The sequence below is a fragment of the Peromyscus californicus genome, unplaced genomic scaffold (assembly GCF_007827085.1).
Source record: "Peromyscus californicus insignis strain IS unplaced genomic scaffold, ASM782708v3 Scaffold_13__1_contigs__length_99412109, whole genome shotgun sequence".
Taxonomy (NCBI): Eukaryota; Metazoa; Chordata; class Mammalia; order Rodentia; family Cricetidae; genus Peromyscus; species Peromyscus californicus.
In genome coordinates, this window is record NW_026294424.1 from 46,299,515 (window position 1) to 46,321,441 (window position 21,927).

A 21,927-nucleotide genomic window follows, 5' to 3' on the forward strand; every position below is an offset into this window, starting at 1 on the left:
TCAACGATAGCACCAAAGCTGGCTCTGGGCTTTAATTGCCAGGGGAAACACCTTCCATTCTTTATTTGCTTAGCTCCCCAGGAGTATTTTGTCTAATTTCCCCCATCCAAATTCTAAATCCAGATCCAAACTAAGTACTATTTTTCCATGAAGGCCTCCTTGAATCTTCCAGTTAAAAACCAACAGAATTCGTTCCTACCTCCAGGATAGTTATACTCAGTGAGTTTCAAACCCTCTTATAGTTAACTATGCACATGGTTTTATTCTGTTCTTATCATAGGACTGGTTTGAGAGAAGTATACAAGTGGATTCGTACCTTGGAATCACCATCAGATATAATGGATATCCCTGTGAACAAGTGCTCACTGAGATAACAGAACTCAAGAATTATACTGGGAAAACTTCTTCTGTGCCCACTCCCTTTAAGTATTATAATCCATATCATTCATTTAGCAACTAATGATGCAAGTCCTCTGACTCATCATGGCTCTCTTGAATTGTTATTTAAATCATTTACTCTCACTTGACTTTTTATGAGTTCTCTGACTTCATCCTTAACAGGTCAAATGGAAGTTCCTTGAGTTAAAGAACAAAATTTATATTGTTTTTCGATGTGACCTTTATAGCTTTCACTGGGAATACTTTGCAAGGTGTGTGTGTGTATGTATGTGTGTGAGGGGGTGTCGGGATCACCTGTCATCTAAAAGGGAAAAGCCAAAGTACTGTACCGTGATTATTATATTTTGTGTTTTATTGAGGTATGTCAAAACTACAGTTGTTGTGAATTTAAAAATGATCATATTTGTATGGAGATAAGAAATGGTTTCAATATATTGAAAGGTTTAAATACTTATCAGGAGGGCTATTTTATGTCACTTTTTTTAACCTCTTTCTGGGGTTCAGAAAGTCTTCCCATGTCCCTGACCTATTGCCTTCTGAGGAAATCAGAACCCCTTACCAATGAGATGGTCTCCTACATTCAACCGGCTAATTTGTTATTGAGCCAAGTCTGGGTGCTCTAAAGAGCCACAAAGACGCTTACTATGGGGGTCTCATATACCGCAGAGTCACCACAACTCCATCCTTTCACTAGCCATCTGCCTGAATTTAAGCATTCACATGCAGAGAGAAACAAGGCCCTCCTGCCTTTCCTTTCCAAGGTCGCAGGGAGCTATTTAGTGGTTCCCGTCCAGGCAGCAGTGGGACATAAGGCTGATGAACTTCTTTGACATTTAGATTTTGAAAAACATAAGTTTTGTGCAGACTTGATTTCTGGAGCACCCCTGTCATCGCTGGCAGGCTGTATCACACAGGTCATATGCAGCAGTGTGATCGGGAGCCACACACTCAGGAGTAAGTACTGAGTAATGGAATCAGCAGGTAAGGAGAGGGGAAGCAGAGTCTACATACCATTGCAGTTGTCCAGAAGACCACCAGGCCCCAGAAGATCCCCAAAGGCAGGCACATGGCCATGCCAAGAAAAAGCTCCCCACTCCCAACAAAAAAGGTCTTCTTTTTCATCTTGTTGGATTTGTCTTTGTATTATCTGAATCAGCCCAAAGCTACAGGCTAGGTTTTTAAGTGGAAGCCGGGCTAAAAAGAGTAGATCACATCCGGTACAGTATTAGTGTTTTGTTATGGATGTAACACTTCCAAGGCTCCATTTTTATCCACACTACTTATCCTCAGAGCACAAGCACTTTTCCTTAACTCTTCCTCAACACCGTCAGTGCAGAGACAAGGGGAAAACTTTGTCAACAGTGCTGAAAACCACACAGTACTAAAGAGAGCATCCACATGAAAACTGAAGCAGAGGACAGCCTGGTCTACCTACGGCTGCTACTCCAGTCCCAGAGCACAGAAGGCATGTTTTGGAATGGTAAACAGTCACACTGACTTGCTGGGAGACAGCTTCTTGCCATCTCTCTTTAAATACTCTCTCTAAGCAAGACTAGTTTAAAGACCGTATAACTTCCAAGAATATATATATATATATATATATATATATATATATATATATATGAATATAGCTTTTGACTATTATTGAATGGATAAGATCAATTTGTTGTTTTAGTCTCCTCTCTCTTTCTTTGGGTTTCCCCTCTCTCCCTCTCTCTCTCCTTCCCTCTACTTCTCTCTCTCACTGTTCATACTTATTCTTTATGGCTCAAAATAGTGTCTGTGCTTTCCCAATGTTGACATCCTGATCAAATCAATGCTTCTGAATGTAGCATTATCCCACTAATCTAAAAGACATCCTTAGAAGCAACTGTTCCCGTTATCAATTCATAGTTGGACTCAGACAATGCCAGACTTAGCAGCCTGAGACCAGGATCTGTCCCTGTCTGACATGCTGGTATTGATGGCTCCCCTATACATCCATAACAGGTGTGCCTTGCGAAATTACACAGATATTCTGCTGCCACTTTGCAACTGTGACAGCAGTTTCACAACTGTGGCCTTAGTTTTACAGTAAGATTTAAGAGACTAAGCAGTCGCTAAACACAAAAGGCTAATTATTGTACGTTATTTCACCCCAACAGACTTTTCCCTTAGTTAAGGAGCCGACAATAAATTAGCTTAACTGCATGGATGATAATGATTCATTATAATTAAGTATAATTCTCCATTAACCTTTCAGAGGTTTTGGTGCCATTGATGGTAAATTTTAAAGAGAGAGAAAAGAGAGAGAGTGGACTCCGTAACATTAATTATATTAATAAAAACGGAATCTTAACTTCTGATAAAAACATTAGTTGAGGTAGGAGGAGGGATGGAGAGAGAGGCAGTAAAGAATGGCAGTCTTGGTGTAGTGTGTCATGTGAACTGTCTCTATCAATCTTAGTAACCTTATTGTACATCACCTCCATTAGGCTGTGAAACACCGGGGACTCTGGGTAGCTCTGGTGATTTGGGCTTTTATTAACCAATGCACTGTCCTGTCATTATGTGTGAAAGGGCATAATAGGTTTTAAGATGACAGCAAACATTAATGATTCAAAAAATGAAAGCTGCCCACGCTACCTGCTGCTTGTAATATTTCGACAAGCAGGGGTGATTCCCAGAGCCACGGCCACGAAGGCACAGGTTTCTAGCAGCTGGCTGTCTGCTGTGTAGCAGTGACTAGCCAGTCACAGCTAACCCAAGACCCAATCTGAGGCTGCACACTGAGCCCCAATCCCCTCCTCCTTAAGAAAAACAAACAAACAAACAAACAAACAACAAACTTAAAGCGGTAGTTGTAAACGGCTGGGAAGCTTATTTGCAAACTACAGGAATTCTGACCATGGAGGCAAATCTACCTCATTTCCTTTAGATCAGCTCTTCAATCTCTGAGCAGCATTAGGAACATACAAGCCGCAAAAATGAAAGTGGATGGAGGCGACCCACAGTGCCAGCCAGACAACCACCCACGGGATACTCTGGCTACTCCAACAATTAGGACTTTGAAGCCACTTAGAACTCAGATTCCCAATAGCCACAGGACACATGAATTATCCATATCTATTCCGCCTTACCAAGAAATCACAAGATAAGAATAATTATAAACCGCAAATACGATCTGCCAAAGCCAGGGGAAGGCAAATAGAGCCAATATCTGCAAACCCAGCAAAGAGTTAAGAATCCAGGACACGCCTGGCTAGATAGGAAAAATGCATTCGCAGGCGGCCTCGCCAAATCATTTTCACTTTAGATGTGTATCGCCGCACCACACGGACATCTTATTTAATCAAATCACGTGTGGCACTTGACCCTCCCCCTTACCCTACGTGCCCCCGCTACCGGGAGGAAGCACCATTGTTAGTTAGCAGCTCCGATCCTCCGCGCAATTCAATTCGGGTCCATCTCACCAGAGTCCACAAAAGTTTCACTTGTTTTCCAACTTGCCCAAACTTTCTGTGAACATTCCATTGTACTGAATGCAAACACGCCGAGGTCCTCTGTCCCCAGCTAGACTCCGGAGATTACGAGGAAACTGCTTGTGTTTTTTCCTCCCCTGTATGAATTGTAGCCAGCAGAGACTGTGGAATTGATGTATTGCGGTCTATTTTTACACAAGCAGTGAGTAGCTCCACACACGGTCTGCATAAACTCCATTCTCTCCCAGCTTCAGGCAGCTCTCCGTGGTACAGAGAGATTTAACCATTCGGTTTCTCGCCAGCGAAGGCTGGGATTTTTTTTTTTTTTTTTTTCAAACTCGCTAGCCTACCCTTTCAGCCACACACAACTGTTTTAAAGGAAACAGCACCGTCGTTTTGTTTTTTGTGGGAAAAGCAATCTACCTCAGCCCCAGCAGGATTATTTAGGATCTTGTAAGTTCTCTCTTTAATGGAAAATAAAAATCCCGACGACAGTCAAAACGGACTCTCTTTGAACACATCCATTATAATGTTTATCTTCATTTTCTTATAAATAGAAATGGCATTTTCCCAAGCAGGCCACTGAACACTGGAAAGACTTCAGCTCCTGATTCATATCAATATCTTAGAGCATAAATATTGCATACGAGTAGAAACAGAGCCAAAGGCACATGAAAAGAGTTTCTAACTGCCACAGACACTGATGACAGCAGCGAAGCTCTGATTTGCTCAAGGCATCTCCGAGCCACCTTAAAATAGCAAACTTATTGGAGTTAAGATAAGATTGAGATTCCCCTTGCAAAAGCTCCCGCCGCCGCGCTACTTTCTAAGTCCCCTCCTTCACCCCAGCCCATCCCCCTCCAGGAATCCTTGCATCTGAGGGAAGCTCCGGTCCTGCAATGCCCAGCCCCAGCTCACCTCTATGTCACTCCATACAGAGTCTTGGCTGCACATGTCCCAAGCCATCCAGCTCCTGAATGACGCCAGTCAAGCTTTTTCAACTCCAATCCACTCTGACACACAGCACACACTCATGCAGGCAACCAGCCCCTTACTGAGAGTGAACTGAAGGCACCTGTCTTACTACAGTCCCCAGTCACATGACAAAGCTATTAAAAAGTAGGCTGGGCTGTCACTCACCCAGCCTCCCTTCTCCTGTGCAGCTTGCTGCTCAAACTCCTGACGTCACTCCAAGGCAGCCCTCTGCCTCAGTGAAGTAACGCTTGGGGGGGGGGGGGGGGGGGAGGTAGAAGAAAGAAAGGAAAGAAACACTTGACCTTAGGGAGGTTTCACGCATCGCACTGTGACTAAAGCCAGATTTGAATGCCACCAACTCTAAACCGGAGCCCTGGTCATAATAACTAAAATCTTCTGCAACCTTTTTTTTTTTTTTTAATGTATTTTTCATCCAAAACAAGCAAGTAGCAAAGGTCCCCTGTTACATGACAGAGTAACTACACTCTTGCCTAAAATGTGTTTTCTTTAAGGACTGGTTTCCAAGTGGACCCAGACTCAGCTTGGAACTAAAGCAGAAGCAGCGTCTCACATGATACATTTTTATGAGATTCCTTTTTCCCTGTTGGGGGAGTGTTTGAAAGCAGCAAATCGGCTTTTTTTTTTTTTTCTTGTTTGGTCAACAAAAACGGCCCCATTTGTTTAGGTCTAAGCAAACTCCTCCACCCCAAATCAGCTGTCTCCCTGGCAGTAGGGAATGCAGACTCCAAAACTGTTACTGCAGTTTGCTTTGCTCCGTATAAGGAGAGCAAGCCACAAAACCCTACCCTCCTAGGTTATTCTCGAGATTCTTTCCATTGCTCTCCCGGGCTCCCAGAAAACAAATGTTAGTAAATACAGTCCGCTGCTGCCATGCCTAAGACAGCCTAGCTCCTCCACTGCCTTTTTTTTTTTTCTTTTTCTTTTCTTACATGTAGCATTTTCTTCCTCTCTGCCTCAGGGTGCCTTTTTGAATAAACATTGGATTCCAACCCTAGTGCCCTGGGTTGTGCAGTTTGCTTTTGAAATCAAGAATGTCCAGGGAATGAAGGAAAAACACTGAAATGGTATCAGCAGAGAAACTCACTGCTGGAGCTTTGCTTACTAGTATTTTTTGTCTGTACCTTGAGACAATGAGGACTGATGTAGGTACAACTGTTTCTATTATGACATGACATACTGAATACATAACAAACTCCCTGGACACAGAGGAAAAGCTCTCCATAACACTAGGCTGCTTGGACTTAACCCTTCCAGCAAATGAGAGAAATACACAGGGTGTCTTTGAAAACAGATCTATTTTCATAAAACTTCAAACCCCACAGACTTTCAAACATCAGCTCATTTCCTTTGCTTGACAGTAATTTGGAAAGAAAAAAAAAAACAACTCCCCATGCATCTAAATATAATTGATAAAGTACCATTCATTTAAATTCCTATCCCACTGAGGTTAATTTAGTGTGTTCTTTATTGTCTGGCCCCTTCGAAGAAAAACATTGGTGACTACTCTCAGTTTTCATACTCAGTTGCTCAAACAGAAAGGAAGAAATACAAAACAAATAAAGGCCCACCAGCCTTCTGCTTACTTCAGACCCTATGTAAGGGGTCTGTTTGCTCTGATGTCCACAGCAAGGTGCTAGCAAATTTCTGAACAGTGTGATGAGATAGAATTTGTCATCAGTGAGTAGAACACGATGGCCAACAGCTTGGACATCTTATGTTAGGTGAATGCACCTGACTATCCTCTTCCAGGCAGCAGAAAAGTACTGTAGATTTTATTTTCAAATGCAAAAAAAAAAAAAAAAAAGAGCCAGAAAAGACAACCTTGGGGAACACTTTCTACACACAATTAGTAGCATTACTCGGTACTTCCACAAAGAAACATTAATTTTCTTCCCAATTAGATTTTTACTTAATGTAAAACTTTGGTAAACTATTAAAATTCAGGACAAAGGTCATTGGCTCTACCCTCCACACAGTCAACTGTGAAATAATATTAGCCACTTGGCTACAAGGAGTCAATGATTATTAATTATTATCAAGCCATCCTGGCATCCTGATGGTAACCAACACCTTGGTTTCTATTCTTTCATTTTTTAGGCATGCACCATACTTTTGAAAAATCCCATTCCCACCTTTTAGAGATGTTCTTTGCACTAGATCACTCTGCGTGCATTACTGCTTTGGAAATTTAACCTGCTCACACTGAACTGTGGCAGTTTTCTTGTTTCTTGTCTGGGCCACCTAATTCTACTTCGGAAAACTAATCAGATCAGCAGATCCGTGAAGCTCAAGGTATATTTAAAACAGCTGTTCTGTCCTCTACCTTCATAATGAGGCTATGTGAGGATAAGACATTCCATGGCTAATAAACAAAGACGTACTGCCCTCTTGCCCTTATATTTCTACTGGTATATAAGTCAACTTTAAACTAATTTGTAGAACAAGTCAGGATACCATCTACAAGTTTCTCAGGCTTCAGAATCACAACTCCAATGAGAAGGATATTTTAGAAGTCTTATCATTTGGTTAATTAACTCTTCAGATTAAAAACCCTCTTCTGTCCAGCTTTTTTTTCTTTCCTCAAGAGAATTTCAATCGTTAGTTGCTCACCAATCTTGGGTTTTCCTGGCTCCCCAGGCACTTTCTATATTTAATTCTCTCTCTGCCTCGACTACTGTTGCTCTCTCTGTAGCCTGTGTCTCGCTCCTTCCCCAACTTTGCCTTCAAGATTTCCAAATGTTTGCTTTCAATCAACAAACATCTATGGAAACCTCACCACGTGTACAGCCACACATTGCAAGGGCTGCCCAAAATGGCACACAACACAAAGGGGAGCTTCCAATTTGGGGGGAGGTCTAATCCTTAGGGAGGGAGAATAGTTTCTATATGAAAGCAGTTTTGCCTTGTTCAAAGTCCTTTTCTATTCTTTAAAGCATGCTGTGCTCAGGGACAAGGTCCTTATGCTGACCATCACGAGTCATATCCAAATCAACCCACGTTTTGGCAAAACAATGGACAGAGGTATTTATTAACACTTGATGACTGCCCATAGCGTTGTGCATCTACACAGAGTAGATCCCAGCACTGTAGAATCCCTCCTTCACAAGTTCTGTTAACATTTGTTTTCCAAGATCCCACCATTGCTGAGGTAAGAAAACCTATCTTTTAAGTTGATAATGTGTGTGTGTCAGTGGTGGTGGTGGGGGCAGGGAATCAAGGGAAATGGAGAAATAGAATTCAATTTGATATGAAGTACATTTGATGATGTGTTTGTGTTTCCTTCCCTACTCCTACCACAAAGTATAGGCTTTTTGTGTTTTTCATACTCTCTATTTTTATATAACAGCCTATTTCTAAAAAGTAAAGACAATGATACAAACCAAAATATTCAAACTCAAACACCACATACAATAACAAGACCATGAGTTTCAATGTCATTGTGGTATTGTGAACAGAGAAGGAATCTCAAAGTGAAGACTAACAGGATCATTTTCTTTGTCCACTTACTGATAAAGCTCAAAATAATGTATACAAGTGTAAATTGGATGCCAAATTCTTTAAAGAAGAAAGGTAGAGAGGGAAAATCATGGGCAGTCAAGTTCACATGAGTGAGATAGTAAAATCAGCATATCCTATAGGACATACTAATCAATGTAGTCCTCAGAATGCTCCTTCAAAAGAAGGTACGTGCCAACTTTACAGCTGAGAAAAAAATACACAAGCCAGAAAGGGTAGGCAGATCTTAGATAGCCCTTCTCAGAAGAATTATAGTATCTATCCCCAAATCAAAGAACTTGCAAAGACCCGTGAGGCAACCCCTGGAAAGACACATGTACAAAAGGAAACCAACGTTCCCAGGACTTCAACCTGCCTGAAGCATTCTTCCAGAATGAACAGGGGCCTTTCCAGAATCACTAACATTTGTAGAGTTAATCATTGCTAAAAGGCATTCAGTTGTTTGCTTTTAATTCCTAGAGGGCCCTTGATCCTGACACCCCCACACCGCTTTCTGAGCACATACTTTAGGACTCTAGTTTGAAGCTCAGACGATAATAAGGCTCCAGGGTTCCAAGCAGGCTAGAATGTAACAGAGGTCTCTCCTCTGTGAATGCTCTCAAACTCAGTCTGATTTTATAGGAACTGCGATGATGGCATCCAAGGGAGCAAAGATCCTTCAGTGAAACAAGTGGAGGAGGGTGAAAAGGGTAGACAACTTTAAATGCCAGGTAACATTTGTGTTTTTCTTTTTTTAATAAACAAGATTTGATCGACATGTTGAACAACACACTCTCATTCCCAATAAAACCTTCTGCAGAGCCCTGTGGAATGGAGCCAGCCTGAGTTTTAACTTAGACCTCAAAATGTGCTTTTGGCGTTTTTTTTTTTTTTTTTATATAACAACCAAAAATAACATGAAAATTAATCTGAGCTGTAGTCAGTTGGACTAATCTAAACATAAAGCAAGAATTGTGCTTACTAGGAGCACAAATAAGAGATAATAAAGCATTGATTAAAATCTGATATTGTCTGATGTTTAAATTGGACATAGTTGTGAAACTACAGATATTTTCATTTATCTTAATTATTTCAGGTTAATTCATCTATAGTGTTCAGAATGATTACTTAGATAAGAAATGATTAACAAAGTTATTTGCCAGTATTTTCTGGAATCAAAAATAAGGCATATTGCCTATTTTTAAATGTGGAATGTATTAAAATTTAAAGTGCTATTGTACCCCAAAGTATGATATTAAATTTAGTAAGAATAATGTTTTATCCTACTATCCATATTTACTGAGGACTAGGGAAAATTAAGTATATAAATTGTATAAATGGAAAAAGAAACAAATAATCAAACTGTGTCCCTGGTAGTTAGTTCTGGGGTTGCAGCTTATGCTTGTCAGTTTAACCATTCTTGACTTTGTGGGAGAGAACTGTACTTTACAAATAGCAAGAAGGAGGAGGAGGAAGAGGAGGAGGAGGAGGTTTGAGTATTATTATTATTATTATTATTATTATTATTATTTGCATCACATAAGACAACCCTGGAAAATTTGATGGGTGTTTGTTTTTGTCCATATTTTTTTTCAGTACCATGATATTTGTGTTTTACCCTAGCATGCTAAAAAGTGTATCTCTAAAGTGTGGAGGCAAATAAATGGATTATCACCCTAATTAGCAATTACCTTAAAGGTCTAAGCCAAGTTTTGTGCACCATATGAAATCATACTTGATATAAGCAACTCACACATGGGAATTTTAAAGAAATTTCCTTAGCAAAGAATGATACATCTAGAATAAAACATCACTTTTTACAACTATATCCAAAAACATAAATATCACATACACTTGATAGGGTTACAAATGGATACATTTTTTTTTCCTAGAAGGCAAATAGGTAATATGTGTAAAGAATATTCTAAATGGATAGCCCCATGGATCTGGAAATTTGAATTCTACAGTTACTCAAAGAAATAACAGAAGAGTACATACAAAGATTTTCAGTGTGAAAATCAACTATGCTGTATCATTCATGTGGTTGAAAACTTGAATGCAATATAACTTTCTAACCTTGGGTAGTCTAGTTAGAAAATTATAAAGCACTGTTCATGAGCATGGCATCAATGCTACCATGAAAATCCTACAAAATACATTTAGTAGCATAATGGGAAATTGTTTTAAATATATTGAGGTTTTTGATTAGATTTGAAGTAATAACAACCATAAAGATTCTAGCTAAAAATTTACACACACATGTAAACATGCTGGCAGGAAGAAAGGGGTGGAAGACTAGTTCACAGTGCTGAGAACACTGTACACATGTATTAATTTTCTTTAGTGTGTGTCCATAATTTCCAAATTTTCTTAGATAAACATGCATCACTTATATATTCAGAAGAGGACTAACCATTTTTTTCTTTTTAGAAATAGAAAGATGTTGAATTAGGGCCATGGCTTCTTAACAAACATGAGACAAAACAAGTAGAAACAGCCCCAGACATCCAGAGCCATCCTCAAAATACTCCTCATGTGCTTAAGAGGATGCCATTGTTATAAAGTCTAGCATCCTCTGCCCTCAGGCTGGGAGGTCTGGCCCAATACTGAGAGGAGTCACTGCTCAGTCTCATAGAGACTTACCTTTTAAAGCCTGAGTTTCAGAGGCCAGAGGTAGATCAAGTTTGCCTCAGACATCACTACCATCTTTGTTTTGTTTGCTTACTGAAAATTTTATCAAATTAGGCACATACTCTTTTAAAGATATGATTATCCTTGGGAGGGTTACAATTTCAATCTCTTACATAAGGCATCTGTTTGTTATTCCTGGTTTTCCTTCCCTTTTGGCATACAGGTCAGGAGCATAAATCAAGACAGAAGAAGAAAGAGTAGTGTCTTCAAGCATTATCTGACTTACAGAGTAAGAATATTTGTTAGGAAGAGAATCTATTGACTAGGGGTAGGCTTGGGGTCCAGTTAGAGAAGAGTTAGACAATCCCTGCTCCCAAAAGGGCTTCTACTAAAGACATCTGGAATTGTCCTGATGGGGAGAACACAGTTTCCATTTCAAACCAGTGACTTGCAAAGTGACCTTCCAAAACAACCAGTCGCCAAATGTGGAGCTGCCTAAATAGAGGATCACATGATGCTGCTCCCTATGAAGATGGAACTTTCAGATACCACATGGGGAACCAATCCACCTTCCTTTCCCTGGAGAAGAATCCACAGAAATGGAAACTTCACCATGTATCAATTAAACCTAACGTTTCTGTAGTTTCCCAGGCCTTTCCTGGAAGTTCCTCTTCCTACATGTGGCTGGTGATGATTTTGACTATAAGGAATATAACAAGAGGAATAGCAAGGTGAAAACCAAGGCTGGAGGGGTTCAGGTGGTTCCTGGAAGCTCCAGTCTAGCTGATAACTAATGTCACCCAAAGTGGAAGGAAAATGATAAATAGAAAGAGCCTCATCCTCATTGGCTGTGTCACTAGGCCTTAATCTGACTATGGGGTAGTTCATTCACTGATGCTGGGCCTCAGTCTCTTTATCTTTCAAATGAGATGGATTCAATTATATCTAAGATTTCACCTTGCCAGTTCTAAAATGCCATGAACACCGTGACAGATGCAAGCAAATCAAGAAGACTTTTACACAAGGTGAACCCCACCATCTTAAGTCACAGACTTTGGGGTCAGTGGTAATATGCAAGTTCCACACCAGTTTGTGGAAGAGAGCACAACTTCATTACTTTCCTTCTTATGAGTATTTAATTACTGTTCTAGGAAAAGAACTCAGGAGAACTGATACCTATCACACTATAAACCACATGACATTAAGTCACATGCAAAACAGAGCCACTGTTTGAACAGTAAGTCTAAAAACCACACAACTGGTATGGTAGTGGCTGTTTACTTACATCTGCATAGAGATAGACTATAATGTATCAGTGTGTGAGTTGGTTTTTAAAAGATAAGAAAGCAGTGTTACTGAGAGAAGATTGAAGAAAGAAACTGAATCCTAAGGTTAAGATTTTGTAAAAAGGGAAGGGCTTTGTAGCAGTTAATCAGAATCTTAAGTAACCCTCTTGTCTGTTACTATCATAGTCATGCTTCTTAAATAAAAATCTTGTTGTAGTGAATAACAGAAACCTTCATATAAATTTTAGGGAAGAGGATCAGGTAAGACTGCTGTATATTGCAAAGGAAGAAAAGAAGGTCATATGCCTGTATCTTAAGCATAACATTATTAGAATATGTATTAAATTGGGGCCATAGTGCAGCATGGATAGCTGATAGATCCTGAGGATTATAACTTTCTTGTTCAACTATTGTCTTTGTATATTCAATCCTTTTTAGCAGTTGGCATGCTACTTACACTTCAGTTTCTTCTACCATCACCCACCTTAGAGGATCCCTTCAGGTTAAATGAATAGCCACAAGCACTTTAAATTCTCTACCAAAAACTTAGATACGGAGTGACAGTGACAGGAGACTGGGAAGAGAGCATGGACGTGATGAACCTCAACCAGAACCATGCCTCAGTACAGCACCAATTAGCTCCACACAATGGCATGTCCTAGCATGACATCCTTAACTTCATATTTTCCAGCAACTAAAGGAAAGGAACAGCAAAACAACCAGCTAAGGGAGCTTGGGTTCAGGGTCTGTGAACAGCCCATGAAACGGGCTGGTGAGACTTTCCACATTGGACAATCTGTAGTCTGTGTCTTTTTGTATGTATTGGCCAGCTGTGCTGAACACAAGTAGTTAACCAGAATGGACTGCTTCTTCACCTCCTTTTACAACAAAAGTCTCTACTCCCAAGATTGAACTTTCTATCCTCCATATTCATAGATTTGCTTCCACTAAGAGCACCTAAAAATAGGCCCTCCCTAACTTTTCCAACAGCCTTACAAAGCACCGAGTAGAAAGTTCAACCCGGATCTCTGCTGTGGGTATTTTCGGCCTGCATGTCCTTTGTCTCCTCTATCCTATCACCTAGGGCCACAGCATATGTAAAAGCTTTGGGCAGAGTAGCTTGCTGGAATATGTCATGTGCTGAAGCCTCCTGAGAACCATATCTCAGCTGTGTTATTTTACTTTTAAGGCTAATAAATCCCCCAAAACCTTTTCAATAATGATTAATGATAAATAAACACATTCCTACTTTGAATATTATGATTATCAAGGCTCAACTACTTGAAAAAAATGAAAATAAATGAACTTCTATATACCCAAAAGTACACAAACTCCATGAACATAATGTGAAGCAAAAGCCGACACACACACACATACAAAACTACAATACCCATGATTCCATTTCAGTAATCATCAAAATGGAGGACTCTTATTCATGCAGCTAGAGGACAGGATTGGCTGCACTTGGTGGCAGCAAGGATACAAGTGGGGGAACTATGCATGGTCTCTTTTTTGCTATCAGTTCCAGTTACATGGATGTGACCCATCAGGGGAAATGAATTTATCTCAACCCTTTTGATAAGGGTTGACTTTCATGAAAGACAGTATAGTTCAGCAAAAGGATTAAATACATGGAGAAGAGCCAGTAATACTTCTATACCACCTCGTTTAAACATTTACTTTCTGTTAATTAGAAAAAAAATCTAAATTTTAACTTATCTTCTTAGGTTATTAAACCACTCAGAGAAATAAGAGTGAGACAGAAATCAAGAAACTGGAACCAAGAGCTTTATGTCTGGGGTTTGTTTGTTTGATCTTGGAAAACCACTTAACTTTCTAGATCTTTCTTTTGTTTATGGATGGGATTAAATGCTACATGCATATACTTCTTAAGTAACAAAAGAAGAATTTTTACAAATCAAATATTTTAGCACATTTATCTTTGGTTTAAAATTCATTTTGGAACCAAAGGGTGGCTTTGTTTGAAAATGTAATACGCTTCTCCAAAAAAATGGCCCTGAGAATAATGCTGTGGACATCTGTGAGTTCTCAAGTGAGCTATCAGAACCACGCACACAAATGACAATGAAGATATCTGTTTGATACAGTCTCACTAGCGTTAAATGAGGTATCTATTAATCCTGTGACTGTGACTAGCATATGAGAGTATTCAATAATGATACCTGCTTCTCACATACAAATACCTAAAAAAATCAATTATCAAGCAAAAGAGTTTGATTTGCCTAGTTTCTTCATCTAAATGAAGGAAAGAAAGAAAAAAGTAAGGAAGGAAGGGAGGGAGGGAGAAATGCATGAAGCTTCAGAAGACAATTCAAGCCAAGCTGTTGTTCACATCCTGTCTTAAACTGACTTTCTCTGAACGGCTCCATCCCCACGACTCACAGGCATGCCCAGTGCCTGTTGAGTTCTCTGCCCTTCTAAAGAAAAGGAAAACAAACAAAACAAAAACCAGACCGTGAATTTTTTTTTTCTTAACCAAAGATAAAAGTACTAAACTATTGGATTTGGAAACCTGACCTGGCTCTGCCTCCGAAGAGACCATTTTGTTTCCAAACTAGCAAGCAGGCCACAAAAGTATCTGAGTCCAAGGTCTTTGGAGAAAGTCTCTAGTAAGAAATAAGTATATGGTGCGTAAGAACTGACAAGAAACCATGAGTTTGCCAATGTGGGAGCCCCAAGAACACTGAAGCATGCTTTAAACGATGACATCGGAAACACACAGAGGGCAGGAAAGGAAGCAAAGACAGAACAGTAAAACAATGCAGGGTAAAGTCGCTTTTGCCCCGAGTAGCCTGTCAACTAGACTGTCTCAGCAGTCACACTGGTGGAAAATCTCTGATCAATCGCACAATTACTTTCAAAATTGTTGAAGTGCCATAAGGAGTGGGTTATTATATTTTGTTTTCCATGTTGTGAGTTTTAAGTTTTCAAAATTGAGATAGTCCATAAAATATGCCTATGATTTCCAACTCGGTATGAGAAATGGAATGTGAAATACCTCATTAATAATTTATAGATTACATGTTGATAAAATATTTTGGATGTACTCTGTTAAATAAAAGATCTTATTAAAATTAAATTTATCTTTTTGAAAGGCAGCTACTAGAAACTTTTAAATTACATGTGTGATGTGTATAATATTCCTCTTCAACAGCTCAAACCCTTTATTTAGTCTTCAGGTTATAGCAGAGATGAAAAATCCAATCAGTGAATTATGGGAACAGGGAATTGAAGAATTAAAAAGAACAGCTGAGCAGGGTCACAGCAGCACTGAACAACTCCAGGTGGCGCCACTAACATCACAGTCTAGGGAGAGTCATCCCGAAACTGCTCAGTGCTTGAATGGGCCTGTATTAAATGCTACATAATCTATCTGTCCACCAAATCATTAGGAATCCTTTCTACAATATCCCTGGGGCAAGCCTATAAATCTTTTCAGCACCTTCCACGCCTTTTTCAAAACACATACATAATAATGAGATGCAAATGGGAAAACTTTAGCCAGTGTTCTGAAATTGGGACTGTAGAAATTAGAACTGATCACATTATACAACTCTGCTCGGGTGCAGAAGATGGCCAAAACTCACTAAGTACATACAGTGTGCCATGCTCTCCAGAAGACAACTTTTATGTTTTCACAGGGCATCGTTCTCTTTAACTATAAAATGCACCCACCTCTCTCTTCCAAGAGGAAAAAAAAGCCTGTTGTTACATCTATAATATAGCTTTAGTTTTTTTTAATGCCAAAATGATTCAGTAAACAGAGTTATGCTAGTCTATTATTTCTTATTCAGTACTCAAATTAATCTCTGAATAGTGCTGGCACTAATTCAACTTGATGCCTGTACTTAGGATTTCACATAGGTGCCTTCATCCAATTCTTCTCAACTAATAAAACCTTAACTCATGGTAATATATTTATTTCTAGTTGAGTTCATGTTAAGGAGTGTGGTACTTCACAGAAAACTAATTAATATCAATCATATATTATAACACTTTTAATGGTTCAGGGGGAAATTCTACACTGGAGAAAAGATTAGATGAAGAGAGGGGTCTTAGTCCATCGTATTTACTCTATTTTTAGGACTTGAGCAAAAGATATCAAGCATCTTTTCAGACATAAATTTAATTGAAATTGTACATAATAGGAAGGCTGAGAATTAAGAACTCTGGGACTGATCCCTAATAAGACATTGATCTGACGTGGCCCAAGAATGTAATTCATACCCTCAGACTATTTTTTTCTACCTATTTTGTATAATAGCTATATAATTTGCAAGTTGGTAAAGATATTCAAATTCAGATTCATTGCACTATTAAAATAATGAACTACTTCACTAATGGCAAGCCTTTTGCAATTGTGGGTAACAATTCTATATTTATGCAATGTTTGAGTAATGATGATGGCATCATACTTCCTGAGATTGTACATGCAGCCAGCAGGAGAGCTTAAGTGTGAGTCTCTGACTATGATATAAATGGCACCCCCTGGAGTCATGCAATATAGAAGCCCTCACATCTCTTTAAGAAGTTATGCTTAAAAGATCTAATTCTCCCCAGCCTCAAAGAACTGAAGTGTTGAGTTATGTACTTCTAAACAAAAATCCTAAAACCAAACCAAAACCAAAATGCATACATTGTCTCAAATGCACATTGATAATTTTCAGTCTTTCTGGCTTATAGCTTTCATTTGCTCCATAGCAATTTCTTCATAATCATGCAAAGAATACTGTACTGCATTTTAATCTCTTTTTGCCTCCTCAGTAATAAATACATACATAAGAGCAGAGGATATAGCCTGGTGGAGGGTGCCTGACTACCACAAATGATGCTCTAGGATCATACCCTCCTACTGCAAAATAGCAACAACAATAATAATATACACATCAAATCTTCTGACCTTGTATCATTTTTAAAAATTGTCCTCATCATTAGAAATAAGACAAAGCCTACACGCCAATAGTATAATGGGTCTGAGTTGTGGAGACAACGCCTCCTGATACTCACTTTCAAAACCGGATCCATGGATGACAGTCCCAACATCCATGTCACTTATTCTGCTGCAGTGCAACTACTTCTATGGCCAGTCAAGAAAGTCACAACAGAGGCTTGCACCAGCTACTTTTTAATTCACACAGACACAGTGACGTCGGAAGGCACCTGGGAGTCACTACTCAATGAATTCCACAATAGGACACAAATCCGAAACCTGATCCCAGCCAGATATGGACGTAAGAGCAAATATGTACAGTATCATGTGCTTTCCAACAGCTCCGAGTCTCGAGGGAGCTCTCTGACATCAGCAGTTGAGACAGGTGGTTCCCCTTCCAACTGTGGAAAATAAAACCCTAGTGCAGAGGCACTACGTAAATATAGCAGTACTGTATTTTTTCCTGGGTGCCCTCTCCTTGTGATTTCTATCCTGTGGTGATACTTCATCCAGTTAAATCCCAGGACATCCTACATGCCGGCGAAGGAGGGAACATTTGCAAAGAGGTTGATCTGGGCATTTAAAGAGGCTGTTTTGCTACTCTAGTTTTACTCCGTTTTTGCTACTCTCGCTGTTAGAAGCGGAACTTTCTTCCTGTCTTTATTCAGAATATATTGTCAAGTAGCTGCCCAAGCCTCTGCTTGACGAAGTCACCCTTTGTTCCCTGTTATTAATACAACCCAGCCCAAAAGCAGACAAGAGTCAGGGCATCTTAACATCACGTGCAGGGCTCAGGTCAGTACCAATCACAGCCAGTTTGGGTCTGCAAGCTTAGATCAGTTGAGATGTACTAAGCCCTTTGTGGTCACAACTATTTGCTTTTGAATTTAAGAATTACTAGCAGAAGGGTGCCCTGTAACATGTGTATAAAATTACTTAATTCAGCTTCTATTTCCCTTTCTCAACATAGATACTTTTATACTCTGACAGCCGCTGGCTTTTAAAGCATTCTCCTTTTTGTTGTATCTCCTTAGAAACACAAATCTTGTTCCCTGGCAGCGGCCGTGCTAAGTGCTCTGCCACATGCCCAAACTAGTTCTCCCTTGCAGCTTTAATTCACAGTAAGTGGAATGAAAGGAGGTCAGCCCTTCTCCGAAAACCCTCGGAGTTCTTTTCGGCTGCAGAATCTATTTCAGAAAGCCACGCTCCCTGGCACGTAAAGAGTGATTTCCCGTTTGGAAATCCTGGCCATAGCTATTGACAACTTTAAGGAATGGCCCACTAAGAGGCCAACACAGAAAAACAATCCTGGTTTCAACTTCTGGCCCTAAGTTTCAGGAAAGTCAATTAACTCCAGGAGACAAGAAATTCAGGCACTGTGTTCCACTCTTCTCCCCCAAGTAACCCTTTCATGGATAAACTACTTATGGAATGCATACCTGCTTTGGCTTTTCTTCCCGGAGGTACTCATTGAATGCTTTACACATAATGCCACCTTAATCCTAGATGTTTCCATGGTAGTCTACAACTGTAATAAGTCTAAGGAATGGGAAATGAGGCAAGGTCCCCCTGCTTCTCTGAACTTAGCCTATAGCATTCCAACCACCAAGTTTTCTTTGTTTCTTTGTGTTCGTGGTTCCCAATCTTTGCACTATGGTAAATTTCATAGTAAGAAAGAAACGATGCCTGCATGCATGTTCTCAGTAAGTCTGTCTCTTTTAGTCTTGCTCTTATGACCAAGCTGTGTAGAGAAAGAGTGTTTTTATTTCTGCCCAACAGTCCCATAAGTTAGGCATCTAGAGATGTCTCACAAATCAGAAGGAATCCACAGCTTTGTGTTGAGGAAGAAGGTAAAATCACCACACACATGAACCTAAAATGCCAGAGAAATTGGGAAGCACAGAATTCAAAGAACACGACCTGGACATGGCACCCTGCTTTGATTAAAGAAGCTTTACTGAAAGTGTCTACAAGTTAGATCTTGAATACCATTTAAAGGAATGCATCTTTCTTCGCAGATCAACTTCTATTTTGAACTGGGGATGTTTGATCGAAGCCATTGAAGTATACGCTCAAAGGGAAAGATACTAGAATAATATCCTTCAGTGAAAGGAAGATTCCTTCCAAGGGTGGTGACTCCAAATGACAGGCAGAATAAAACACATACCTAGGTCACATGGCAACCATCTCCCGGATGGTTTCCATGCTACATGTATACTCTCCTGTAAGCTTGTTCACTGAAGTGTCTTCAATTCATCATCTCATCTACAACAGATCTCAACAAACAGACTTTACCACTGTCTTTCACCATCAATAATAGAAGCAACTGCCAATGGCTATTTCATCTCTGTTTGGAATGACATCAGATACAGAAATTTCACATAATTTGGGGCCACTCAAAATTCTTTGTGTTAGTCTTTAAAAGAGGGGGAGCTAAGATATATGGTTCCTGATCTTCTCTAACTTAGAAAATATTTGATTAAAAAAAAAAAGACTAACACCAACAACAAAACACCAAAGACTCTGAACACTGTGGTGAACATTTTTAAGCCCGGCACTCAAGTATACTTTCTGTGAATTCCAGGCAAGCCAAGGTTATACAGAGAGACTTGCCTAAATAAATAAATAAATAAATAAATAAATAAATAAATAAATAAATAAGCAAAAGATCTACTGAAGCACTTGATGAACTTCATTCGGTGAGTTCAAAGCGAATGGCCAGAAAACAAAACCATCAGATATACTCACATCTTCTTTGCCTACAGTAGCAAAGGCATTCTGAGATAGTCCATGGCCATATGCACATGTCAACTAGATCTGAAAAGCCCACTGTCACTATCACCACACCTAACAACCTCAACTGCATGGGATATAGTGCAACGTAGTAAGAAAGGAAGCAACATGTTTTGAATTGTAATACTTTGAGATCGGATGTGAGAGATCTGACTTTTCAAAGAAGAAACTTAGTTACATTGGGGGCATTCATCCAATTTCACATCTTTTCCATTTATACAAATTACACCCCAGAGAATAAGCTCTTCAAGGTGGAATCAGAATCAGATGGATACAGAATAGGTTGGCTGCACTAACCTGACCACACACCTAGCCAGAAGCACCAGAGACATAACAGGAACATGGTTCCCCTCAGCTCGCACTACCTCAGCGGCAGCCCTTGAACTACTCTCTGAGCCTCAATAAAATATGGGTTGAAGGCCAGCCTGGGCTACCAAGTGAGTTCCAGGAGAGGCGCAAAGCTACACAGAGAAACCCTGTCTCGAAAAACCAAAAAAAAAAAAAAAAAAAAAAAATATGGGTTGATACCTACTGAGTCACAGAAACAGTTTTCAGAGTTCCTGGCGTGCAGTGGGCACTACTCCATGCCCATTTCCTTCCTGGTTCAAAGTGCTTAGTTCCAACAAGTTACCGGTCCCTCTTGACTTGGGTACATTTATAGTAAAATATGTCTATATTTTTTATTCCGTATGGGATTAATGCTGATAAAAATAAACATGAACTGCAAACTAGGGCCGACGTTCTCCTCTGGCTACCTTTGCACAGAGAATGGAGGAGTGCAGATAGCGCTTGGAGCATCAAGTGACTCTCAAATATGTAAGAGGGGTCATTTTTCAACACCAAAGTTATGCATGAAATGAAAAAAAAAGTAACGGCTTGACAATTTTCAAGTGGAGATTAAAAACAAGATTTGAATTCAAAACTCTTTAGTTGGGAAAGTTTATGAAATGATATGAGCAAAGAGACAGTGCAGACTGCCACTAAGTAGAACTCCAAAAGATCTAGGATGGTGTCACATGTTCCAGGGTCGAGTGTCCTTTCAAGCATTCCCAGGAAAAGTCATCAAAGATTAAATATTTTAAAAATTAAAAATAAAATTTCCCCAAGTAGGTGAATTTCTTGCTCAAAAAAAGAAAACGTGATAGTTAGGTTACTCATATGCACTCAAGTTTTCTCAGAATATCTACCACATAGACCTACTTTGTAAATACTCAGAATTGGAAATAAGTAAAATAAAATAGTAGCAGAAAAGAGATGTCTGCATAATACCTATAGGGTATCTTTTCTAAGTATTATCAATAACCACCACCATTAGAAAGAGCACAGGGAAGAGAAAGGTAAACACCATCCCGCTCGGAAAATTAGCCACAAGGCGTCTGTCTCCTCAATCCATGTCTACAGTTGTTATTTATAGCCTCAGACTGTAACTTTAGATGTGTCAAAGGCGGCAGAATGAACTTCCTTCTCCCTCACATGAACTCTGCCTGCTACAGGTTGAAAATCTCTTATCTGAAGCACTAGAGGTCAAGAAGTATCCTGGAGTTGGGATTTTTTTTTCTTATTTTTGAATATTTGCATCTATATAGTGAGATATACTAAGAATGGGACCCACATCAAAACATCAAGTTCATTTACGCTTCAAATACCTTGCATAGCTTGAGAGTAACTTCATAGAATAGTTTTTGGTGCACTTGAGTTTTGACAGTAACTTAGCAAGAAGTTCACTGTAAAGTTGTTTTGTTTTTTTTTTAATTTGTGGTTGTCATGTTGATATTCAAAAACTTGTTTTTCAGGTTTGCAGAAGGGGGATGCTTAGCCCATAAATATGAACTGTCCAGTGTTCCTGTTCTGCAGAAGTAGATACAATTGGCTCTAAAAAAATTACAATTAAGCTAAACATTCTTAATAAAAGACT

The 21,927-nt window shown here is 39.5% G+C and overlaps 1 protein-coding gene across 6 annotated transcripts in view; it reads right to left on the reverse strand.

Annotated features, from left to right (window-relative positions):
- Positions 1–21,927, reverse strand: part of Ppargc1a (PPARG coactivator 1 alpha) — a 682,761-nt gene that overhangs the window by 90,987 nt on the left and 569,847 nt on the right. Inside the window, exon 1 of one of the 6 annotated variants that reach the window (XM_052734915.1) lies at positions 4,779–4,947. The exons of 3 other annotated variants lie outside the window; for them this stretch is intronic. In XM_052734915.1, coding sequence (XP_052590875.1) covers positions 4,779–4,826 — 48 coding nt within the window. In that variant the 5' untranslated portion in view covers positions 4,827–4,947. Of the gene's footprint in view, positions 1–1,410; positions 1,914–4,778; positions 4,948–21,927 lie in introns of those variants that run through there. 2 more of the 6 variants (XM_052734917.1, XM_052734914.1) reach the window with 2 other exon arrangements.